This window comes from Squalius cephalus (assembly GCF_949319135.1).
Source record: "Squalius cephalus genome assembly, chromosome: 21".
Classification (NCBI taxonomy): Eukaryota; Metazoa; Chordata; class Actinopteri; order Cypriniformes; family Leuciscidae; genus Squalius; species Squalius cephalus.
The window spans coordinates 34,897,868-34,920,870 of NC_137142.1; the positions used below are offsets into that span (position 1 = coordinate 34,897,868).

The window sequence follows — 23,003 nt, forward strand, 5'->3', positions numbered from 1 at the left end:
TCAATCAGTTCCAAAAAGAAATACAAAACCTGTGCTAATTGAAAGAAAACAAGTTTGGGTAATATAAGTAACTTTACAATAAAAGTCACAGCACGTTTCAGACGTTAAAAAACAACTTTTATTCTGGAAAATACGGTATACACCTTTTCACTAGGAATTGAACCCATGATTTTGTTGTTGCCATGTTCTTCTGTTGGCGCTAGATAAACAATGTTTCCATGTTCTTCACAGTATGGTTGATGTCAATGAACTGAGGAGAGATGAGGTGAAGGCACTGAAGGAGGTTTTCCTGCTGCTGACACAGTCATCAGAACCCAAAGCATCTGACATCCAGGACTCCCGTCCTTCAGTGCACATGCACAGCTCTAGTGCTCCACCCAACATCCCTGAATCCAGTCCTCCACCCATCACACACAGCTCTAGTGCTCCACCCAACATCCCTGAATCCAGTCCTCCACCCATAACACACAGCTCTAGTGCTCCACCCAACATCCCTGAATCCAGTCCTCCACCCATCACACACAGCTCTAGTGCTCCACCCAACATCCCTGAATCCAGTCCTCCGCCCATCACACACAGCTCTAGTGCTCTAACCAACATCCCTGAATCCAGTCCTCCGCCCATCACACACAGCTCTAGTGCTCCACCCAACATCCCTGAATCCAGTCCTCCGCCCATCACACACAGCTCTAGTGCTCTAACCAACATCCCTGAATCCAGTCCTCCGCCCATCACACACAGCTCTAGTGCTCCACCCAACATCCCTAAATCCAGTCCTCCGCCCATCACACACAGCTCTAGTGCTCCACCCAACATCCCTGAATCCAGTCCTCTGTCCAGCTCCAGTGTTTGTCTGGATAACGACTCGTCCATCCCACTGACTGACAGGTGCGTCTAACATTCAGCATTGTCACAGCAGCATCATGATGTTAAATGAAAGATGTTTTCTATTTCCGTAAATCAAGATACATTTACTGGAGAAGCAAAATGACTGTATCAAAGTTAAGTGACTTTACACTTAAAACAAGAACAAATATCTGCTAATGGAGTCAGAAAAATAAGATTAACTCAAAAGGGAAAAAAAGATAATTCACTTTCAAGGGAACTCTCGCTGCGTTGAAACGCTGTGGGATAGCCCCTGCGTGATTGCGCCATGAAGCACGTATGGAATCAGTCCAATGGCATGACGGAATGTCATATGCGGTTGACATCATCGACCAGAAAACTATAAAGCGCACATGAACCAAAAGATTTACATAAACCATCAGTGGGGTCTGCGGTCGCGCGCCTTATTCAAACTGGCTCACCAGATCCTCCTTTTGGCCCAAGGGAAACTGCTCTCTCTGAGGGCAGCATATATTCCAGGATATTTAAATCAGGGAGCCGACACCCTGTCGAGGCAGGGGCAGAGGCCCGGGGAATGGAGACTCCACCCTGAGGTGATGTTCCCTTCTTGGGCTGGACGCTATGGTACAGAAGTGGCAGAGGCTACGTCTGTCCGACTTTCCCCTGATCGCTCTGCTCACTGGAGTTCTGGAGAGAGTTCGCCGGGACGGGGCATGTCTGCTGTTAGTAGCCCCGTTCTGTATGGTTCTCGGACCTAGTGTCTCTCCTCGACGGCTCTCCTCTGGAGATTTCGCTCAGGGGGGACCTTCTCTCTCAGGCGAGTGGGTTGATCCTTCACCCCCGCCCAGAATTGTGGAAACCGTGGGCTTGGCCTTTGAGGAGGCCCAGCTCATAAGTTCAGGTCTCTCAACTGAGGTTGTCGAGACCATCCTCCACTCCAGAGCTCCCTCCACGAGGAAACTCTACGCCTTGAAGTGGAGATTATTTCCTTCCTGGTGTGGAGAGCACCAGCTGGACCCAGTTATCTGCCCAGTGGATGCAGTGCTAGAGTTCCAGCAGGAGCGGTTCTCCGCAGGGTTATCCCCCTCCACACTAAAGGTGTACGTGGTGGCCTTAGCTGCTTACCACGTTCCTTTACGTGGTGTATCCGCGGGGAGACCCCTCTACTAACCCGTTTCCTTCGTGGCACTTAGGCCTCATGCCAGCCTGGGATTTGGCCATTGTTTTAGAAGGCCTTTCCTTGACTCCCATTGAGCCTATTGAGGACGTTTCTGAGAAGTTTCTTACTCTAAAGACTGTCTTTCTCCTCACTATTACATCTCTCAAATGAATTGGAGACATTCAAGCTCTCTCTGTATCTCCCTCGTGCCTGGAATTTGCGCCCGATATGGTAAAGACTTTTCTTGCCAGCCTGAGATTTGGCCATTGTTTTAGAAGGCCTTTCCTTGACTCCCTTTGAGCCTATTGAGGACGTTTCTGAGAAGTTTCTTACGCTATTGCGTCTCTCAAATGAATTGGAGACATACAAGCTCTCTCGGTATCTCCCTCGTGCCTGGAATTTGCGTCCAATATGGTAAAGGCTTTTCTTCAACCTAGACCGGGTTATATTCATAAGGTTCCTACTAATATTTTAAGACTTATAGTACTGCAGGCTTTCTGTCCTCCTCCCTTCCGGACGTCAGACCAAGAGATACTATATCTGCTCTGCCCAGTTAGGGCCCTAGATGCTTATGTCCACAGAGCTGCCCTGTGGAGGAAATGTTTGTTTTGCGTCCCCCAGAAAGGGGTGCCCAGCAACTAAGCAGAGGATGAGCAAGTGGGTGGTCAAGGCTATCTCACTTACTTATGAGTCTGCCAGTCAACTAGGAGTATGGCTGCTTCCAAATCATTACTCTCAGGAGTTTCCCTCCAAGATATTTGTGATGCGGCAGGCTGGTCCTCACCCCACACATTCATGAGGGTCTACAACCTTGACCCCGGCTCCACTCCAGGGACGCAGGTGCTTTCGTCTGAATGTGTGCACTGACTTTACACAGAAGGACACTTGCTCCTATGGTGTTGTGGGTATTGTGTTTCCACAGCGTTTCGATGCAGTGCGAGTTCCCTTGAAAGGGAACATCTCAGTTTCCTGGTCGATGACGTCACCCGCCTATGTCGTTCCTTAATGCCATTGGACTGATTCCATACGTGCTTCATGACGCAGTCACGCAGAGGCGTTCCCACAGCGTTCCGACGCAGCGCAAATTCCCTCTTCAGGGAACGAAGGTTGCATACGTAGCCAAGATGTTTTCTTACCGCATTGGCAGATATTTGTTCTTGTTTTAAGCGAAAACAAGGTGAATTTCTTTTTACATGTTTGCAGTAAACAAATCTCAAGGCCCGTTCACACCAAGGATTATAACGATAAAGATATAGTTTTAAAAATTGTTCTAAATATAAAAGAATAGGCACAGCGCTATAGCAATAACTGCACAGAGAAACAATATCATTGGAATCACATTCAGAGTGAATTTTTTCAGCTAATGAACAATAAAAACATTGACAGTCAATTAGAATCATCCTACTTTAAAGAGCTCGAGCATTTAAAGAGACAGACGGCAAAACTGCAGAGCTTATAATAAACACAACAATATTGTCTGCTGGTGTTGATGATAATATAGTTATTGTTATAATTGTCTTTATAGATATCATTGTTTGTGTGAGCGGGCCTTCAATATCTAATGTAATTTTGTCTCAATTCAGGAATTTATTAACTTTAGGACTCTAATAATTTGTTATTTTATGATGTATTTCCTTTTAAATCAGGAAGGTCATATGGTTGGGCTCTTTATATATATATATATATATATATATATATATATATATATATATAGCTAATAGGCTTTGGTTTATGTCTCATCTGGCAAAAAGCTGGAACAATAAGCGAAACATCAACAAATCATGATTTGATTCTAGATATTGCTTAGCACCATTTACAGTAAATTTAAAGCAAAAGGACATTTTCTTTCGCGAGTGCATTTGCCAGTGCAAACAATGTTGTCAACAATATTTTTGCTCCTGGAAGAGAGAAAGATTGAATGTTTAAAATGCAGATGCACTAGCGTTCAAATGTAGGGGTCAGTAAGATTTTTGAAAGTTTTTGAAAGAAGTCTCTGCTCACCAATGCTGCATTTATTTGATCAAAAGTAAATTGTGAAATATTATTTGAATTTAAAATAGCTTTTTTCTATGTGAATATATAGTAAAGTGTAATTTATTCCTGTGATCAAAGCTGAATTTTCAGCATGATCCTTCAGAAATCATTCTAATATGATGATTTGCTGCTCAAGAAACATTTATGATTATTATCAGTGTTGAAAACATTTGTGCTGCTTCAGATATTTGTGGAAACTGTGATACATTTTATTTTTCAGGATTCTTTGATGAATAAAAAGTTCAAAAGAACAGCATTTATTTTAATTAGAATCTTTTGTAACATTATAAATGCCTTTACTTTTCAATTTAATGCATAATAAAAGTATTAATGGTAAAAAGCTACTGTATATTTGCTAAATGTTTATTTAGTCCACTACCAAAGCCTGAATATTAAGAGCAACAATTCTGATGTCGTGGGTTTCTCTGTGAGCACCTTAACACTAGAATCTGCGAGTCCATTGATTTCAATGGGGATGTTGCATTGCAAAGTTATTAGAAAGTAATGCTCCATCATGTGAAGAAAACTTCAGAAACTTTTGCTGCATCGTACTCTGATGAGCAATTAGAAAGGTTGTGCTTCTGATTCACCCCCTCAAAATGCATCTTTCATTATTCCTGTTTGTTCTGTCAGTTTCTCTAGTATGAAAGCACCTGATACACTAGGGCCTTTAGGATCTGCTCTGAGTGTGTCTCATCACAGTTATTCCTCTTGATTTCAGGGTTGTGTTCCTGTTAGAGCTGGCGTTCCTCTCCCTGCAGTTACAGCAACATCACATGGCGTTCGACTGCCTGAAGGAGCTCAGCGCCTCAAATATCACCGTAAACAGACTCATGCTTCCTCACAAAGCTTGCTCACCCTTGCTCCCTGTTGTTTTTGTAAACACAAAGGTCTTGTGTTGTGTTCCTGTAGGTCGGTCAGCGCATGATGATGGAGTGTGTGCAGTGTGAGCTCGACCTTAACAAGAATCGAGACGGGATTGAGAGTTACTCCAGATCCGGCGTGGAGGTCCAGAAGGCATCAATGTTTTATTACTGTGGACTGTTGTTTATGTTTGAGGCATTGGGAAAGTATTTTTGGTTTGAAAAATATATTAATATTTATTCGCAAACCATACAATATAAGCAACTTTGGCAGAGATGTGCACTAGAAGTTTGGTTTTTCCATCCGATCCTACAGTTTTTCCCTTCTCCAGAGCTTTTCATATATTCATGCATCCATTTGTTTATTTCTATAGCACATTTAAAACAACTCATGCTTGCCAAAGCAATTTACATAGTAAAACAAATCAATAGCATTTATAAACCGGACAAATTAACAGTGAAGGTTTCATTTGTTTACATTAGTTATTGTCAACTTAAAATGACAAATACTTCTAAAGCATCTTAGTTAATGTGTATTTAAACATTTACTAATACATTATTCAAATCAAAAGTCAGTTTTACTTTTAATATTATTTAATGGACCTGAGATGACATGAACAAACAAACTAACATTAACAGAGATTAATTAATACTGTAAAATGTTATGCTCATGGTTAATGCATTAGTTTTCTAGTACAAATATCGAAATATGTGTAATACTACATCGGTTTAATTTAGATATGTTTATATTTCATTACCAAATTATTTTGCTAAAAAACAACAACAATTTGCCAGTCTAATAAATATTCCCTGAAAACAATATCTTACACAATTGTGTTTCTCAATTGAATGAATCATGTTTTAAGTTTTAAGATATTTGTATTTGAAAACAACTCAAAAATTATTATTATTTTTTGCAGTGACAAAAAATGTATTTGTTTTTTGTGTATTTTTATGTTTATGTGTATTTAGTATTATTTATAAACAGTTATTGTCTGCCTTTTATTTGTATATTATCAGTTTTTATTTAAGTTTTAGTAATTTTATGTTTTTATATACAGTATAGCCTTTTTGTTTTCATTTTAGTAATTTTAGTACTTCAACTTAAACATCCATTTCAGTTAGTTGCCAGGGCAACATTTCTATTTTTTTTTTTAATTTTTAAAGTTTAATTTTAATAATCTAATATTTCATATTTTTAGTTCAGAAAACGATTTTAATAGTCTTGCATTTTTACAATAAATAGCCAAAATAAAACTTAATTGCCGGGCAAGAACAGCATGCTTAACAATGACTGTCTCCACTACACAAAGGCCACAAGAGTGCCGTTGTTTCAGATAAAGATGACGTTTCACATGCATTTCTGATGAAATAAGTGTGTTTTCATGTGCGCCCTGTTTCGGCTCTTGCAGCTGCAGCTGAGTGTGATCGCGCGGTTGGATGCGTTACTGCAGACGGCGCTGAAGGCAGGAGACGCTGGTGTGTGTCAGGCGGTGTGTGTGTGTCTGTGGAACGCGTGTCTCCCGCTTCTCCAACACAACCTCCGAAAAAGAGTCCAGAAACCTCTGCTCACACTCGCTCGAGCGCTGGACGCCACTGACAGGTGTGTGTGCACTTCATGCACTGTCCCGTTCTCCGGCACAAACATTCTTACATCAAGAGACATTTACTGGAGAAGAAGCAAAATGACTGAAGGTATTGAGTCTTGGGTAATGAGAATGTATCAAAAGTGACTTTAATGCTTAAAACAAGAACAAATATCAGCCAAAGGGATCCGAAAAATCTACTTAATTTGAATTCAAAACAAGTTTGTTTTTCTGACCCCTCTGGCAAATATGTTTTCTAGTTTTAAGCATTAAGTCACTTTATTTTGAGAAATTTTTCAGTAAAACAACCCGTGTTTGCTTCTCCAGTAAATGTGTCTTGATTTAAGAATGTTTTGATATTTTTGCTGGAAAATGAGACAGAAACACTGAGGAAGAACATTGGGAATCTGAAGTTATTCAGTTATTCAGCTCTTGTTTTGGAGCCATTAAAGGAATGATTCTCCTGTAAAAGAAACTTCTGTCATCATTTACTTCATTTTATGCATTCCTTTCCTCTGTGGAACAGAGAAAGAGATGTTTAGCAGAATATTAAACATCTTCATTCAGTGAAAGCTGACAGTGGCCAGAGGCTCCAAAACAAAGGTTTCATGCACATTATTCCCCGTCTTCTGAAGTCATGTGATTGTGTAAGAAACAGACTGAAATTTTATATTTTAGCAGGTAACACTTAATTTCGATGGCCGACTTAGACATTCTACTGTAACTTTGCAACTACATGTCAACAGTCATTAGAGTATTAGTGCTTTACCCTTGTGCGACCTCAGTTTTCAGTTTAGTTTTTGTTGAGAATTTTGCCTGTGTTAATCCCAACTGCATACATTTTGCCACAGGTGTGTATTTTTATTGGAATTTTACTATTTCACCCCCATTTCTTTTAATAAATCTATTTAGCAGTAGGTACACAGAATAGTTCCTCTCAGGACCTTAAGGTTAAAAATGTCCCCATTGAAACCCATTAAAACTGCAATTTTTAATCCCAGGTCCATTTAACTATAAAATCTTTGTCAATAGGCTTTTAATTAAAATTTTTACAATTTTCTACCAGATGCCATTTTGTCAGATTTGACCTATAAAGCAAATACTGTGTTTTACCGTTTTCTGCTTCCGCATATTATAGAGCAAATTTGATAAAGTATGCAGCTACTGTATAATTGTGTGGGTGTATTAGTATGGATGTTAGAGTGTGGTTTGTATGCGTGTAATAAAAAAATGTGTGTGTGTGTCTCTGTCTGTGTGTGTCCCTGTGTGTGTCCCTGTGTGTGTCCCTGTGTGTGTGTGTGTGTGTGTGTGTGTGTGTGTGTGTGTGTGTGTGTGTGTGTGTGTGTGTGTGTGTGTGTGTGTGTCCACAGCACGCTGCTGGAAGTGTTGTGTCAGGTTCACGCTGAGCTGGCCGCTGTGGACGAGGAGGATGAGAAGCTGGAATCTGCCATGAAACACCTTCATAAAGCCGTTGATCTAGATGGTCCCTCAGAGCATCTGTCCTCCTCTCTACACCTCCTCCACCTGCGCTCCTCCGCTCTCAGCGCACACACACACACTCGCCCCGAGGACCAGGCCGCCAGACTCATGCAACAGGTGCGTCTCCGTTTGGATGAAGATTACACTCATGTGCAGTGTTAGGGAATGTTACAATATTGCGTTACTCACAAAAAAAGTAACGGTTACACTTTATTTCGATAGTCCACTTTAGACATTCTACTAACTATAAGTAACTTTTCAACTACATGTTTTTACTATTTTACATTTGTTTCTTTGTTTTAAAATTAATCTTAGCTTAGTTGTTCTTTATGTGTTATGTGTTGTTTTGCTGCTTTTATTTTTATATGCTTGTTCTGTAAAGCACTTTGGTCTGTCTAGCGGCTGTTTAAATGTGCTATATAAATAAATGAACTTGAACTTGAAATGAACTTGAACTACATGTCAACTAACTCTCATTAGAGTATTAGAAGACTGTAGTAGACTGTTAGGTTATGGTTAGGTATTAGGGTTCGGATTAGGAGAATAAGTTGACATACTTGTAAAGTTACTTATAGTCAGTATAATGTCTGTTGGGGGAGCAACACATTAAAGTGTTAGCAGATATTAATCATCAGTCTACTAATACTCTAATGACTGATAGTTGACATGTAGCTGCAAACTTACTTATAGTTAGAAGAATGTCGAAAGTGGACTATTGAAATAAAGTGTTTTATCAAAGTAACTAATTGCGTTACTTAGTTACTTTTTATGAAAAGTAATGTGTTACATTACTTTTGCGTTACTTTTTCTCACCTGGGCTGGGCTTGCTTGATTGTTTTTTAATAATTTTTGGTAAATGTTAACGCCCTTTCACACCAAAAGTGAAATGAATAATCCTCAGGCTGAAGGAAATGCATGTTGACTCCTGTACAGTAGAGTACAGTAGAGGTAGAGTATAGTAGAGGCAGAGTACAGTAGAGGTAGAGTATAGTAGAGGCAGAGTACAGTAGAGGTAGAGTACAGTAGAGGTAGAGTATAGTAGTAGAGTACAGTAGAGGTAGAGTATAGTAGAGGTAGAGTATAGTAGAGGTAGAGTACAGTAGAGGTAGAGTACAGTAGAGGTAGAGTATAGTAGAGGTAGAGTATAGTAGAGGCAGAGTACAGTAGAGGTAGAGTACAGCAGAGTACAGTAGAGGTAGAGTATAGTAGAGGTAGAGTACAGTAGAGGTAGAGTACAGCAGAGGTAGAGTACAGTAGAGGTAGAGTACAGTAGAGGTAGAGTCCAGTAGAGGTAGAGGTAGAGTACAGTAGAGGTAGAGTACAGTAGAGTACAGTAGAGGTAGAGTACGGTAGAGGTAGAGTCCAGTAGAGGTAGAGTACAGTAGAGTACAGTAGAGGTAGAGTACAGTAGAGGTAGAGTACAGCAGAGTACAGTAGAGGTAGAGTACAGTAGAGGCAGAGTACAGTAGAGGTAGAGTACAGTGGAGTACAGTAGAGTATAGTAGAGGCAGAGTACAGTAGAGGTAAAGTATAGTAGAGGTAGAGTACAGAAGAGGTAGAGTACAGCAGAGGTAGAGTACAGTAGAGGTAGAGTACAGTAGAGGTAGAGTACAGTAGAGTACAGCAGAGTACAGTAGAGGCAGCGTACAGTAGAGGTATAGTACAGTAGAGGTAGAGTATAGTAGAGGCAGAGTACAGTAGAGGTAGAGTACAGTAGAGGTAGAGTACAGTAGAGGTAGAGTACAGTAGAGTACAGTAGAGGTAGAGTACGGTAGAGGTAGAGTCCAGTAGAGGTAGAGTACAGTAGAGGTAGAGTCCAGTAGAGGTAGAGTACAGTAGAGTACAGCAGAGTACAGTAGAGGCAGCGTACAGTAGAGGTATAGTACAGTAGAGGTAGAGTATAGTAGAGGCAGAGTACAGTAGAGGTAGAGTACAGTAGAGGTAGAGTACAGTAGAGTACAGTAGAGGTAGAGTACGGTAGAGGTAGAGTCCAGTAGAGGTAGAGTACAGTAGAGTACAGTAGAGGTAGAGTACAGAAGAGGTAGAGTACAGTAGAGGTAGAGTACAGCAGAGGTAGAGTACAGTAGAGGTAGAGTACAGTAGAGGTAGAGTCCAGTAGAGGTAGAGTACAGTAGAGTACAGCAGAGTACAGTAGAGGCAGCGTACAGTAGAGGTATAGTACAGTAGAGGTAGAGTATAGTAGAGGCAGAGTACAGTAGAGGTAGAGTACAGTAGAGGTAGAGTACAGTAGAGGTAGAGTACAGTAGAGTACAGTAGAGGTAGAGTACGGTAGAGGTAGAGTCCAGTAGAGGTAGAGTACAGTAGAGTACAGTAGAGGTAGAGTACAGAAGAGGTAGAGTACAGTAGAGTACAGTAGAGGTAGAGTATAGTAGAGGCAGAGTACAGTAGAGGCAGAGTATAGTAGAGGTAGAGTACAGTAGAGGTAGAGTACAGTAGAGTGCAGCAGAGTACAGTAGAGGTAGAGTACAGTAAAGTAAAGTACAGTATAGGTAGAGTACAGTAGAGTACAGTAGAGGTAGAGTATAGTAGAGGCAGAGTACAGCAGAGTACAGTAGAGGTAGAGTATAGTAGAGGCAGAGTACAGTAGAGTACAGTAGAGGTAGAGTATAGTAGAGGCAGAGTACAGTAGAGGTAGAGTATAGTAGAGGCAGAGCACAGTAGAGTACAGTAGAGGTAGAGTATAGTAGAGGCAGAGTACAGTAGAGGTAGAGAATAGTAGAGGCAGAGTACAGTAGAGGCAGAGTACAGTAGAGTACAGTAGAGGTAGAGTACAGTAGAGGTAGAGTACAGTAGAGGTAGAGTACAGTAGAGCACAGCAGAGTACAGTAGAGGTAGAGTACAGGTAGAGTACAGTAGAGGTAGAGTACAGTAGAGTACAGTGGAGTACAGCAGAGTACAGTAGAGGTAGAGTATAGTAGAGGTGGAGTACAGTAGAGGTAGAGTACAGCAGAGTACAGTAGAGGTAGAGTACAGCAGAGCACAGTAGAGGTAGAGTACAGTAGAGATAGAGTACAGTAGAGGTAGAGTACAGTAGAGTACAGCAGAGTACAGTAGAGGCAGAGTATAGTAGAGGTAGAGTACAGTAGAGTACAGTAGAGGTAGAGTACAGTAGAGTACAGCAGAGTACAGTAGAGGTAGAGTATAGTAGAGGTAGAGTACAGTAGAGGTAGAGTACAGCAGAGTACAGTGGAGGTAGAGTACAGTAGAGGTAGAGTACAGTAGAGGTAGAGTACAGTAGAGTACAGCAGAGTACAGTAGAGGTAGAGTATAGTAGAGGTAGAGTACAGTAGAGTACAGTAGAGGTAGAGTACAGTAGAGTACAGCAGAGTACAGTAGAGGTAGAGTACAGGTAGAGTACAGTAGAGTACAGTAGAGTACAGCAGAGTACAGTAGAGGCAGAGTACAGTAGAGGTAGAGTATAGTAGAGGTAGAGTACAGAAGAGGTAGAGTATAGTAGAGGTAGAGTACAGAAGAGGTAGAGTACAGTACAGTATAGGTAGAGTAGAGGCAGAGTACAGTAGAGGTAGAGTACAGTAGAGTACAGTAGAGGTAGAGTACAGTAGAGTACAGTAGAGGTAGAGTACAGTAGAGGTAGAGTACAGCAGAGTACAGTAGAGGTAGAGTATAGTAGAGGTAGAGTACAGTAGAGGTAGAGTACAGCAGAGGTAGAGTCCAGTAGAGTACAGTAGAGTACAGCAGAGTACAGTAGAGGCAGCGTACAGTAGAGGTATAGTACAGTAGAGGTAGAGTATAGTAGAGGCAGAGTACAGTAGAGGTAGAGTATAGTAGAGGTAGAGTACAGTAGAGGTAGAGTACAGTAGAGTACAGTAGAGGTAGAGTACGGTAGAGGTAGAGTCCAGTAGAGGTAGAGTACAGTAGAGTACAGTAGAGGTAGAGTACAGCAGAGTACAGTAGAGGTAGAGTACAGCAGAGTACAGTAGAGGTAGAGTACAGTAGAGGCAGAGTACAGTAGAGGTAGAGTACAGTGGAGTACAGTAGAGTATAGTAGAGGCAGAGTACAGTAGAGGTAAAGTATAGTAGAGGTAGAGTACAGAAGAGGTAGAGTACAGTAGAGTACAGTAGAGGTAGAGTATAGTAGAGGCAGAGTACAGTAGAGGCAGAGTATAGTAGAGGTAGAGTACAGTAGAGGTGGAGTACAGTAGAGTACAGCAGAGTACAGTAGAGGTAGAGTACAGTAAAGTAAAGTACAGTATAGGTAGAGTACAGTAGAGTACAGTAGAGGTAGAGTATAGTAGAGGCAGAGTACAGTAGAGGTAGAGTATAGTAGAGGCAGAGTACAGTAGAGGCAGAGTACAGTAGAGTACAGTAGAGGTAGAGTATAGTAGAGGCAGAGTACAGTAGAGGTAGAGTATAGTAGAGGCAGAGCACAGTAGAGTACAGTAGAGGTAGAGTATAGTAGAGGCAGAGTACAGTAGAGGTAGAGAATAGTAGAGGCAGAGTACAGTAGAGTACAGTAGAGGTAGAGTACAGTAGAGGTAGAGTACAGTAGAGCACAGCAGAGTACAGTAGAGGTAGAGTACAGGTAGAGTACAGTAGAGGTAGAGTACAGTAGAGGTAGAGTACAGTAGAGTACAGCAGAGTACAGTAGAGGTAGAGTATAGTAGAGGTAGAGTACAGTAGAGGTAGAGTACAGCAGAGTACAGTAGAGGTAGAGTACAGCAGAGTACAGTAGAGGTAGAGTACAGTAGAGATAGAGTACAGTAGAGGTAGAGTACAGTAGAGTACAGTAGAGGTAGAGTACAGTAGAGATAGAGTACAGTAGAGGTAGAGTACAGTAGAGTACAGTAGAGATAGAGTACAGTAGAGGTAGAGTACAGCAGAGTACAGTAGAGGTAGAGTACAGTAGAGATAGAGTATAGTAGAGGTAGAGTACAGTAGAGTACAGTAGAGGTAGAGTACAGTAGAGTACAGCAGAGTACAGTAGAGGTAGAGTATAGTAGAGGTAGAGTACAGTAGAGGTAGAGTACAGCAGAGTACAGTAGAGGTAGAGTACAGTAGAGGTAGAGTACAGTAGAGTACAGTAGAGTACAGCAGAGTACAGTAGAGGTAGAGTATAGTAGAGGTAGAGTACAGTAGAGTACAGCAGAGTACAGTAGAGGTAGAGTACAGGTAGAGTACAGTAGAGTACAGTAGAGTACAGCAGAGTACAGTAGAGGCAGAGTACAGTAGAGGTAGAGTATAGTAGAGGTAGAGTACAGAAGAGGTAGAGTATAGTAGAGGTAGAGTATAGTAGAGGTAGAGTACAGAAGAGGTAGAGTACAGTACAGTATAGGTAGAGTACAGTAGAGTACAGTAGAGGTAGAGTACAGTAGAATATAGTAGAGGTATAGTACAGAAGAGGTAGAGTACAGTAGAGTACAGTAGAGGTAGAGTACAGTAAAGTATAGTAGAGGTATAGTACAGAAGAGGTAGAGTACAGTAGAGTACAGTAGAGGTAGAGTACACTAGAGTACAGTAGAGGTAGAGTACAGTAGAGGTGGCGTACAGTGGAGTACAATAGAGGTAGAGTACAGTAGAGTACAGTAGAGGTAGAGTACAGTAGAGGTGGCGTACAGTGGAGTACAGTAGAGGTAGAGTACAGTGGAGTACAGTAGAGGGCACCGCTCAAACAAACCTTTCAGCTGTTCTGCCATATTCTGGATTAAAGAACAATCAGAGACAGGAGAAGGAATTTCAACACTCTTATTTCTAAATCTAATCTAGAGTAATTTTTGCTTATTAATATGGTTGAATTGGATCATTGAAGGTCAGCAGCAAAGACCAAATCAATCAAATTGATCAAATAAATGCAGTCTTGCTGAGCAGAAGAGACTTCTTTTAAAAGCATGAAATAATCCCAGTATTTGTATCGTGTGTGTGAAACCTCAGCACTGCTGTTCAGATGGGCACTCACAGGTTTAGCATCAGAGCTGTGCTGTATGAAATTTATTGATTATGTAATATTATTTTAACAGGCTACAGAGGGAAGAGGGCGTGAGATTTTGAAAAAGCGACGCCCCCTGCTGGTCAGTGCTGGAATCGCTCTGGCACCGGATGCTTTCCGAACCGTTCTCGATGCTGACCGCAAAATCAAAGGTTACAGTTTTTTCATCTCATTTTACTGTTTTGTTAATGTTTGTCAATGCTGTTTATTACAGGTCTGGCTTTGAGACGTTATGCTGATAGTAGCGTAGAAGTGCCGTTTGACAAATTCCCATGTCAGATCTACATGTGGAAAATCAATCCAGCCCTCCTTTAGTCCCATAAATTTGTGCGTAATCGATGCCTGCCGACAGACCGATGCGTTTGATCTGTCGAAGATCAGCGGCGCTTTCTGAAGACTGTTACAAGATGCTTTATTTTATGTATCACCGATACTTACAAGTTGGTTTATTTCTTAAGCACATTTAAAAATGGCCGCAGACCGACCAAAGTGCTGTTCAACAATAATTATAAAAAATACAAGAAATTAAGAAGAAAAAAAAAACAGTTAAGAGCAAAAAAGATTACATTTTAAAAGCCAAAGAGTTTTAAGACAAGATTTTAACTCAGATAGAGATGAAGCCATTCTCATAAAATTAGACGTCAGAGTGTGTGTGTGTGTGTGTGTGTGTGTGTGTGTGTGTGTGTGTGTGTGTGACAGGCAGCGTTTGTCCTGACAGATCTGCTGACTACATATGTGTGATAAATCATTATATATATATATATAATTTTTTTTTTGTAAACGTTATGCTTTAAACAGTTCACCCTAGAATGAAAATGAAGTCATCTTTACTCACCCTGGTGTTGTTCTAATGAAGACTTTACTGTTATTACACCTTGTGTTTGCCTGAGTCATGTTAAACTGTACTCGAGGCGTACTGAGCTGGTTTTGTTGTGTTTTGTGGTTCTGTTTCTCTAGGTGATGGAGACCAAGATCATGTGACACATCTCGCCGCTAAAGCCCAACATCACATCACCTGTGTGCAGAAGGTCGAAGGTCATTTGGCTGGACTGGATGAGAGCTCAGATGATAAAGAGAGGTAGGTGTGTGTGTGTGTGTGTGTGTGTGTGAGAGAGAGAGAGAGAGTGCGTGTGTGTGTGTGTGTGTGTGTGTGTGTGTGTGTCTGTGTGTGTGTGTGTGTGTATGTGTGTATGTGTGTGAGTGAGTGTTTTTTATTCCCCATGTTGCTCGTTTTCAAGACATTAAACATTTAAAAAATGTTGGAATAGTTATTTACACTGGCTGTCAAAAGTTTTAATTGCTGCATTTATTTGTTATTTCTTCAGTGTCACATGATCCTTCAGAAATCATTCTAATATGATGATTTGATGCTCAAGAAACATTTATGATTATTATCAATGTTAAAAAGTTCATATTTTTGTGGAAACTGAGATACATTTTATTTTTCAGGATTCTTTGATGAATAGGAAGTTCAAAAGAACAGCATTTATTTGAAATAGGATCTTTTGTAACATAATAAATGTTAATATTAATATGCATACTTTCACAATAAAAATATAAATGTTCTTTTTTTCTCCAAACTTTTGAATGGCAGTGTATCACGGTTTCTCAACAAAAATCTGAAGCAGGACATGTTTTCAACATTGACAAAATCATCATATTAGAGTGATTTCTGAAGGATCATGTGACACTGAAGACTGGAGTAATGATGCTGAAAATTCAGCTTTGACCACAGGAATAAATTACACTTTACTGTATATTCACATAGAAAACAGATGATTTACGTTATAATAATATCTCACAATTTTTACTGTATTTTTGATAAAATAAATGCAGCTTTGTTGAGAAGAAGAGACTTCTTTCAGAAACATGAAAAATAATCTTCATTATTCCAAACTTTTGACCGGTAGTCTACTCTAGACTCATATCATTCTCCCAAATGAAAGCTTTTGTTATGTTTTGCTCACTCCCAAAAGCCACAGACTCTGTGTGTTCATTAAAATAAGGCTGGCTATGAATTCCCTGCATTCACCCCAGAATTCCTCATTGTACAGTTCTGTTCTCAAGGCTACATTCAGGACATCATTACAGTGGAAATAAACTTGATTCTTCTGTTTTTCTTCTGCAACGAGGGAACATGCGAATAAAACCAGCAGAGCCAAAGCAGGAATTCATTATTTCGTATGACTGAAGCTCAGAGGCCGAGGGAATCGGTCTCATGTTGTTTCTGTGGTGTGTGTGTTTGCTTGTCAGGGTGAGATTATGGGCGTCTCTGGCCAAGATCGCCCGAAAGCAGGAGGTTTTTGATGTGTGTCGAGCGGCCTGTCGCTTCTGTCTGCTGTATGATGACGGACGATGGGAAAACTCCAGTAAGTGACCCCCGCGAGAGCCAGGAATAATGTAATGATGTAGAGCTGCTGTACGTTGCCATGACGTTCACACGCGCAAAACTGTAACAATGTATCTCACGGTCACCTTGCTCTCACTTGAAATGTGTCCCCACATTAAAGGCCCTTGCACACTGAGTCCGAAATTCGCGTCCGAAATTTTCGCACGTTAAAAAATAAATACGACCTCACATTATGTCAATCACACTTGTACACTGCCTCCGAAACTTTCGTCCGTCAAAAAAAAAATCGAATCGGGTTCGATTAGATTTTTCGCATCCGTAACAAGGGTTTGATACGATTTTCGGATACGAAAAAACGCATGCGAAAATTTCGGATTCAGTGTGCAAGGACCTTAAGTCTTTGAATTTGAGGGTATTGGACCTGGAAAGTCCTTGAAAGGTCCTTGAGTTTGAAGTTAACCGAGGTATGGGAACCCTGTTTCAAAAATAAGTTTACAAGAGATGTGTGTAATATTACAATAACTTCTGGATTCCAAGTGTAATGTTCAGACTCTCTTATGGGACAGGAGGATTTCCCTGAAGACTGAAACTCTGTTTGAAGATCATTATGTGTGCAATTCTGTTTGATGATATTAGGATCTTAGAAATGACACACAACTCACCTTTAAACAATATTTGTGTAATGCTGAAGCTGAGGCGGTTGGATCCATTTGAAGAATTTTATTGACACATGCAATGAAACACAGGTAAGCAGACATATATTGAGACAGGCAAGAATCAAAGGGAATATCCAGTACTCGTAGTGAAACACAGGCTGAGGTCGGGCAGGCAGAAAAGGGTCACAGAGTCCAGAGTCCAGGCAGAGATCTAAGGTCCAGATAAACACAGAGAATGATACAGGGAAAACGCTCGGTAATGTCCGCAATGCAACACAAGACTTCGCAAGGGAACAATGGAAGGGACAGTCCAGATAAAGGGGAGCTGATAGAGAACAGGTGGCGGTGATGAGTATGATCAGGGAAACCAGGCAGGGCTGGAGAGTGATAATGGCAAGAGGGAGTGATGGGAAATGCAGTTCTAATATTCCGGAGAGAGGGAACGGATGAGGCCAGAGGGAGGCGTAGCTGAGCGCTCCGTGACAATTTGGAATATGCAATTATTTTTTGAAAGCTTTTATTTTGGTGCAAACTCGTTTATACTTTGTCTACATTTTCTCCTAGATATCAAGTGTAGAATTAATCCACAAGTGTTTTATGTTTTTACTTTCTGCTCACTTATGTTTGCTGGTATTATTGACTATCTTTAAAGATTTATTTAGGCTTTCATTTCACGCTGAAGTCTTAAAAATGGCCAGAACAGATAAGTGAAGGTTTCGATCCATCTGTCGACTATCATTAATGTTTCACGAGTCTTCCGAGAGCCATCGCATCATCGCGCCGAAGTGACCGATTAGTTAATCGCATCCTCAGGGCTTCACTGAGTCTGATGAATAGAAAGATAAACAGTGTTATTACTTATTACTATTAAATTACTCAAGTGGAATTCAGAAATGAATGACGGAATGAATTATGAGACCAGACATGCACTGTAATCACCAGTGGGAAGATTTCAATTAAAGGAATCATGAAATCATCAAACTGGGATTGATCACAATCTGGCGTGACTATTCAGTTTATATGTACTGTTGATAAAGAATAGGGGGAATAATATTACAAATTTATCCTGTTTATGAGGCAAAAGACTTGTGTGACACACTGTAAAACATATGTCTGTAATAAGTTATAACAACTTGTTGGGATAACTTAAATATCCAACTTAACTAAACTAAAGTTAACTGAACTTAATATTTTAAGTCAAGCACAAACACATACTTTTCTAACTTGAAACAACACACTATTTCTTATCTAATGTTGAATTTTAATTTGTGATAAATAATCACAGCAATAATTTTTACAGTGCAAACAAATGTCCAAGATCCTCAGGTGTGTCCTGAATCTGATGAGTGATTCCCTCGCGTGTGATCGCAGGTAAACTGAAGAACACAGCGAGTCCCGAGCGAAGGAGCCAGACTGATCCGCTTCTGCGTCTGTTAGCTGAGGTCCACTTCATCAGCGCTGAGGTAAACTCTGCTTTCTTATCGAACGCTTCCCTCGTGATGAGTGCGCCGTGATTCTCAGCCAGTCAAGCCCACAGCCAGTCTGATTGGTCAATTCCAATCCCAATATCACACAGTTCGCGAAAAAACGTGAATGGATCCGATCGTGACAAACATCAGTATTTGTTTTAGAGTTGAATTCAATTAAATTTATTTTTAAAGGGATAGTTCACCCAAAAATGAAAATTCTGTCAGTAATTACTCACCCTCATGTTGTTCCAACCCCGTAAGACCTTCGTTCATCTTCGGAACACAAATTAAGATATTTTTGATTAAATCTGAGAGCTGATCACTCCTCCATAGGCTTCTAAGGGACCGAAACTTGCTGGCCCAGAAAAGTTATTAAAGACATCGTTAATATAGTCCAAGTGACTACAGTGGCTCGATCTTAAGTTTATAAAGCGATGAGAATACTTTTTGTGCGCAAAAACTGACATCTGGTCTTTTCACGTAGTGTTTAAGCGTAGCGTGTCTGTGTTGTACGTCACCACGTAGGCTCACTATTGGCCGACGCTGGTCATGTGTGATACGTGGTGACGTACAACACAGACGCGCTGCGCTTAAACACTACGTGAAAAGACCAGAGGCCCAGAGAGAAGGAAATGAAAAGTGGAATAAAGTCGTTATTTTTGTTTGTTTTTGCGCACAAAAAGTATTCTCGTCACTTTATAAACTTAAGATCGAGCCACTGTAGTCACTTGGACTATATTAACGATGTCTTTAATAACTTTTCTGGGCCAGCAAGTTTCAGTCCCTTAGAAGCCTATGGAAGAGTGATCAGCTCTCAGATTTAATCAAAAATATCTTAATTTGTGTTCCGAAGATGAACGAAGGTCTTACGGGGTTGGAACAACATGAGGGTGAAATTTCATTTTTGGGTGAACTAACCCTTTAAAGCACATTTAAATACAACTCATGTTGTTCCAAAGTGCTGTAAAGGTTCAAAAAACAGCAAATAAAACCAACAAATCCACAAAACCTCAATCAGTGATGAAATTCAGGACCCTAAACACTATTGAATGCTAATGACATCTTTAGAATCAGTTTTGCTCTTAATATAGACAGGAACTGAACAGTGGAGATAGATCCTCAATGTTTCTGCAGTTGTAGGAACGTTGATGCAATGAAGGGACGTCAGAGAAGCACTAAAACACTGAATCTTTTTAACGGAAATGCTCATCATTTATTCTCCCTCATTCCCTCGTTTCAGACCAATTGACTTTCTTTCTTCCGTGGAACACAAAAGAAGAATTTGTAAATGGTGATTGTGTAAATGTGTTTTGAAAATGAGATGAAAATGAATAAATCCTCCTCGTTCCACAGCATATGGGTTTGTAAGTCAGTGAATGATGTAACTGTAATTTTGGCTGAAACACTTTTTATGAAATGAAGGAAATGAAGATGTCTCACTCAATCATGTGACGTTTTTTTAATGACTCCATTAGACCTCCAGGATGATCTGTGTAATTGTCTTCAGAGACGCGTTTGCTTTGAATACGCGTGGAGATTTTGGCACAGTGAATTGGAGAAGCGATGACCTTGACAGGAGCCGCTTCTCTTTGAAAAGCACATCACTTTGTTCTCGGCGAAGATGTTTCCTCTGTTTTCGAAGGCGTTGATTTTTCAAAAGGCGTCCTTTTAATTTGATGAGCGTTTCCATCCGGGGGAAGTGAAGGGATGTGAGATCCTCATGGACATGCGAGGCTTTGATCCTCACCCTGTGTTAACCGTTCAATCCCATCAGCCCCGGCTGCACACGCGACACTGGAGAGGAATTACAGAGAGTCTCTGCTACTGAACGTCTAATGCAAAGACTCTCAAACCCTGTGAAAGCCTATGAAATTGTAATCGGAAAAATCTTAAATCTAAAAAGTTGTGTATTTTGTATCATATTTGATACATCAGGCTTTTATGGCTCGTGATATAGTGAGAATATGGAGGAAAAACAGCTCAGTTTTATTCAGAGAGTCAAACTGAGCAGAAATATGCAGCAGATGCTGATATTCATATGAAATTCTGATGCTTGTAATGTAAATCAATGAGATCTTTATAACAGGATAGCAGATACTTGTATAAAATGCATATAAATATTAATATCTGCCAATAATATGATATTTAAATCCTTAGTTTTATGATCTGTATGAATAAACCTTCCTCAAAAGCCTGATGATCATATTTGATACTCGTGATTTTTATAATAAATGATGATGGATAATGAAGTAAACCTGCATTAGTCCAGCTGAAATATTACTAACAATATCAAAGTTATTCATGCATTTCCTTGATAAAATCAGAGCAGATTCGACACAGAAAGACAAGAGAAGCTCGAGCTGACGTTTGTACTATTATACTAAAAGACTTTTACTTGATAAAACAGACTAAACTATCAATCAGAGACAGAAGGACATTGCAGTGTTTTTCAGCATTTAATTTTTCATTTTAGAGGCTTTAGAAATATGCGTATCAAATAGGATTTATAGGGTTAATTGAATACAGCAGAAATATTTATAAAGGCTTAGTTATAGTGATTCAGTTCAAGTTCTCATTAAAATTGGCATCCCATAAAGCCCAGTATTGTGTTGTCTAGGTAACCATCCTGAAACTGCGCTCTGAGGGGGTGGAGCTAAACGGCTCCGCTGTGACACCTGATGAACGAAGGACACGCCCACCTGAGGAGGACGACGCCCACTGGACCCTGTACAGGTGAGCAAAAGCACTCTTATTGAGATTAATAACCCTGACTTGTTTACATGCGTGTCTCTGTGTACCATACTCTCATCTCAGAAGCTGACTGGATGTTAAGCGTGTTATATTAATATGTGGACCCGAACAGACAAGATAATCACAGAGAGACGCTCTGTTCCACATCCCAGCATGCATTAAATGACTTTCTCAGATTATGAACCGCATGAAACAATAAGCTTGAGAGGCGTGTGAATCACAGATAAACAAAGCTGTTCTTCACCAACAGACCGGCTGATCATCCAGAACACTGTCTCACATATCGGCCTTCCAAACGAGATCAGACCACAGTAGATTCAGCTTTATTGTGTAGTGGTGTGTGTAAATTGCCATATGATCATTGTGATGACATAAAGGCATCATAAAAGTGCAGAATACAAGTAAAATCTAAATCTAAAATCTTATCAGTGTGTTATATTAGTAATATTGTATCATTAAATACTGAGATAATTCAGAATAGTTAAATGGTAAAATATTGCTTTGCACCAGTTGACTTTTTACAACTTTAGCCTATTTATAGCAAATTTATATTAATTACATTTTTTTAATATTTAAAAAAAAAATTTAAATGAACTAAAATTCTATATAAACTATGTTGTTGTTAGGTGTGTCAGTATAATGTAAATCAGTATAATCCATGTAATTTTATAATTATTTTAATTGAATTGTTATTATTTTATTTTCATATTTATTTATTTTAATTTTATTTAAATATTATAGAATTCTTTTATTATTTTATCTTAATTTTACATCATTATTTTTATATATTACGTCATTATTTTATAATTTTATTTAACTATTATAGAATTATTTAATTATTTTATTACATTATTATTTGTTGTATTATTCTGTAATTATATCATTTTTAAATATGGTATTTTATAATTTTATCTAATTATTAAAGAATTACACCATTATTTTATATATTTTTTTGTTTTATAATTTTATTTTATTAATATGCAATTAATTCATAATTTTATTTGATCATTTTTCAATTAATGCAAATCAATATAAATTAATTATTTCAAAACAATATAAGTGCAATATACTAATAATGTAATAATCTTAAAATAGTAATGACATACATTCTCATGTGTAGAGCGGCTGCTATATAACTGTTACAGAAGCATAATTGGTTGTCGTTGCCTTTTTTTGTGTCTTTCCTCAGTGATTGGATCAAGGGTTTATCGGCGTACGCCACCGGTCACTTCCTGCGGGGGGCGGAGCTGGGGGCGGAGCTTAGCGAGGCGTGGCTGGTGGCTAATGCAGCTGTGTATCTGTGGAACTACAACATCTGGCTTCTGGCCACTAGAGGGCATCGGCTTCTCCTGCCCACTTTCAGCCGTCTCATACAACTCCTCAGACAGACAGGGCATGCTGGGTAAGATATGGGCTTGACTTACTGTATTAGTGATGTTTGATAGGTCAGTCCTCACTAGTACTAGTGCTGACAGTGATGTGCAGAAACCTTTACAAGTTTAGTGTGTGTGTTTGAGTTCCAAACATGAATGATTGTTGAGAAAAGGGCTTTATTTTATTTTTTTATTACATTTTTCTACAATTATATAATTATTTTCTATATTATTGTATAACTTTATTAGTTGTGTTTGTTGCATCAGTCCTCACTAGTACTCAATCATGTGTCTTGTTGAAGAGAGGTGTGCTTTTATTTTATTTGTTCTATAATTCTATAATTATTTTATAAATATTTTTAATCATTTAATTTAATTATTTTATAATTTCATCATTATTTTATATATATTATTTTATTTTATAATTTAGTTATTATATAATTATTGTATTATTTTATTTTATAATTTAATT

General features: G+C 39.4%; 1 protein-coding gene across 2 annotated transcripts in view; it reads left to right on the forward strand.

The window, feature by feature from the left end:
• The window catches only part of cfap46 (cilia and flagella associated protein 46), a 102,071-nt gene that overhangs the window by 14,916 nt on the left and 64,152 nt on the right, over nucleotides 1-23,003 (forward strand). For both annotated transcript variants that reach the window (XM_079854813.1, XM_079854814.1), the window contains exons 8-18: nucleotides 232-888; nucleotides 4,761-4,860; nucleotides 4,952-5,047; nucleotides 6,315-6,505; nucleotides 7,859-8,084; nucleotides 13,964-14,084; nucleotides 14,890-15,010; nucleotides 16,186-16,301; nucleotides 18,310-18,401; nucleotides 21,025-21,140; nucleotides 22,348-22,560. In XM_079854813.1, coding sequence (XP_079710939.1) covers nucleotides 232-888; nucleotides 4,761-4,860; nucleotides 4,952-5,047; nucleotides 6,315-6,505; nucleotides 7,859-8,084; nucleotides 13,964-14,084; nucleotides 14,890-15,010; nucleotides 16,186-16,301; nucleotides 18,310-18,401; nucleotides 21,025-21,140; nucleotides 22,348-22,560 — 2,049 coding nt within the window. The remainder of the gene's footprint in view (nucleotides 1-231; nucleotides 889-4,760; nucleotides 4,861-4,951; nucleotides 5,048-6,314; nucleotides 6,506-7,858; nucleotides 8,085-13,963; nucleotides 14,085-14,889; nucleotides 15,011-16,185; nucleotides 16,302-18,309; nucleotides 18,402-21,024; nucleotides 21,141-22,347; nucleotides 22,561-23,003) is intronic.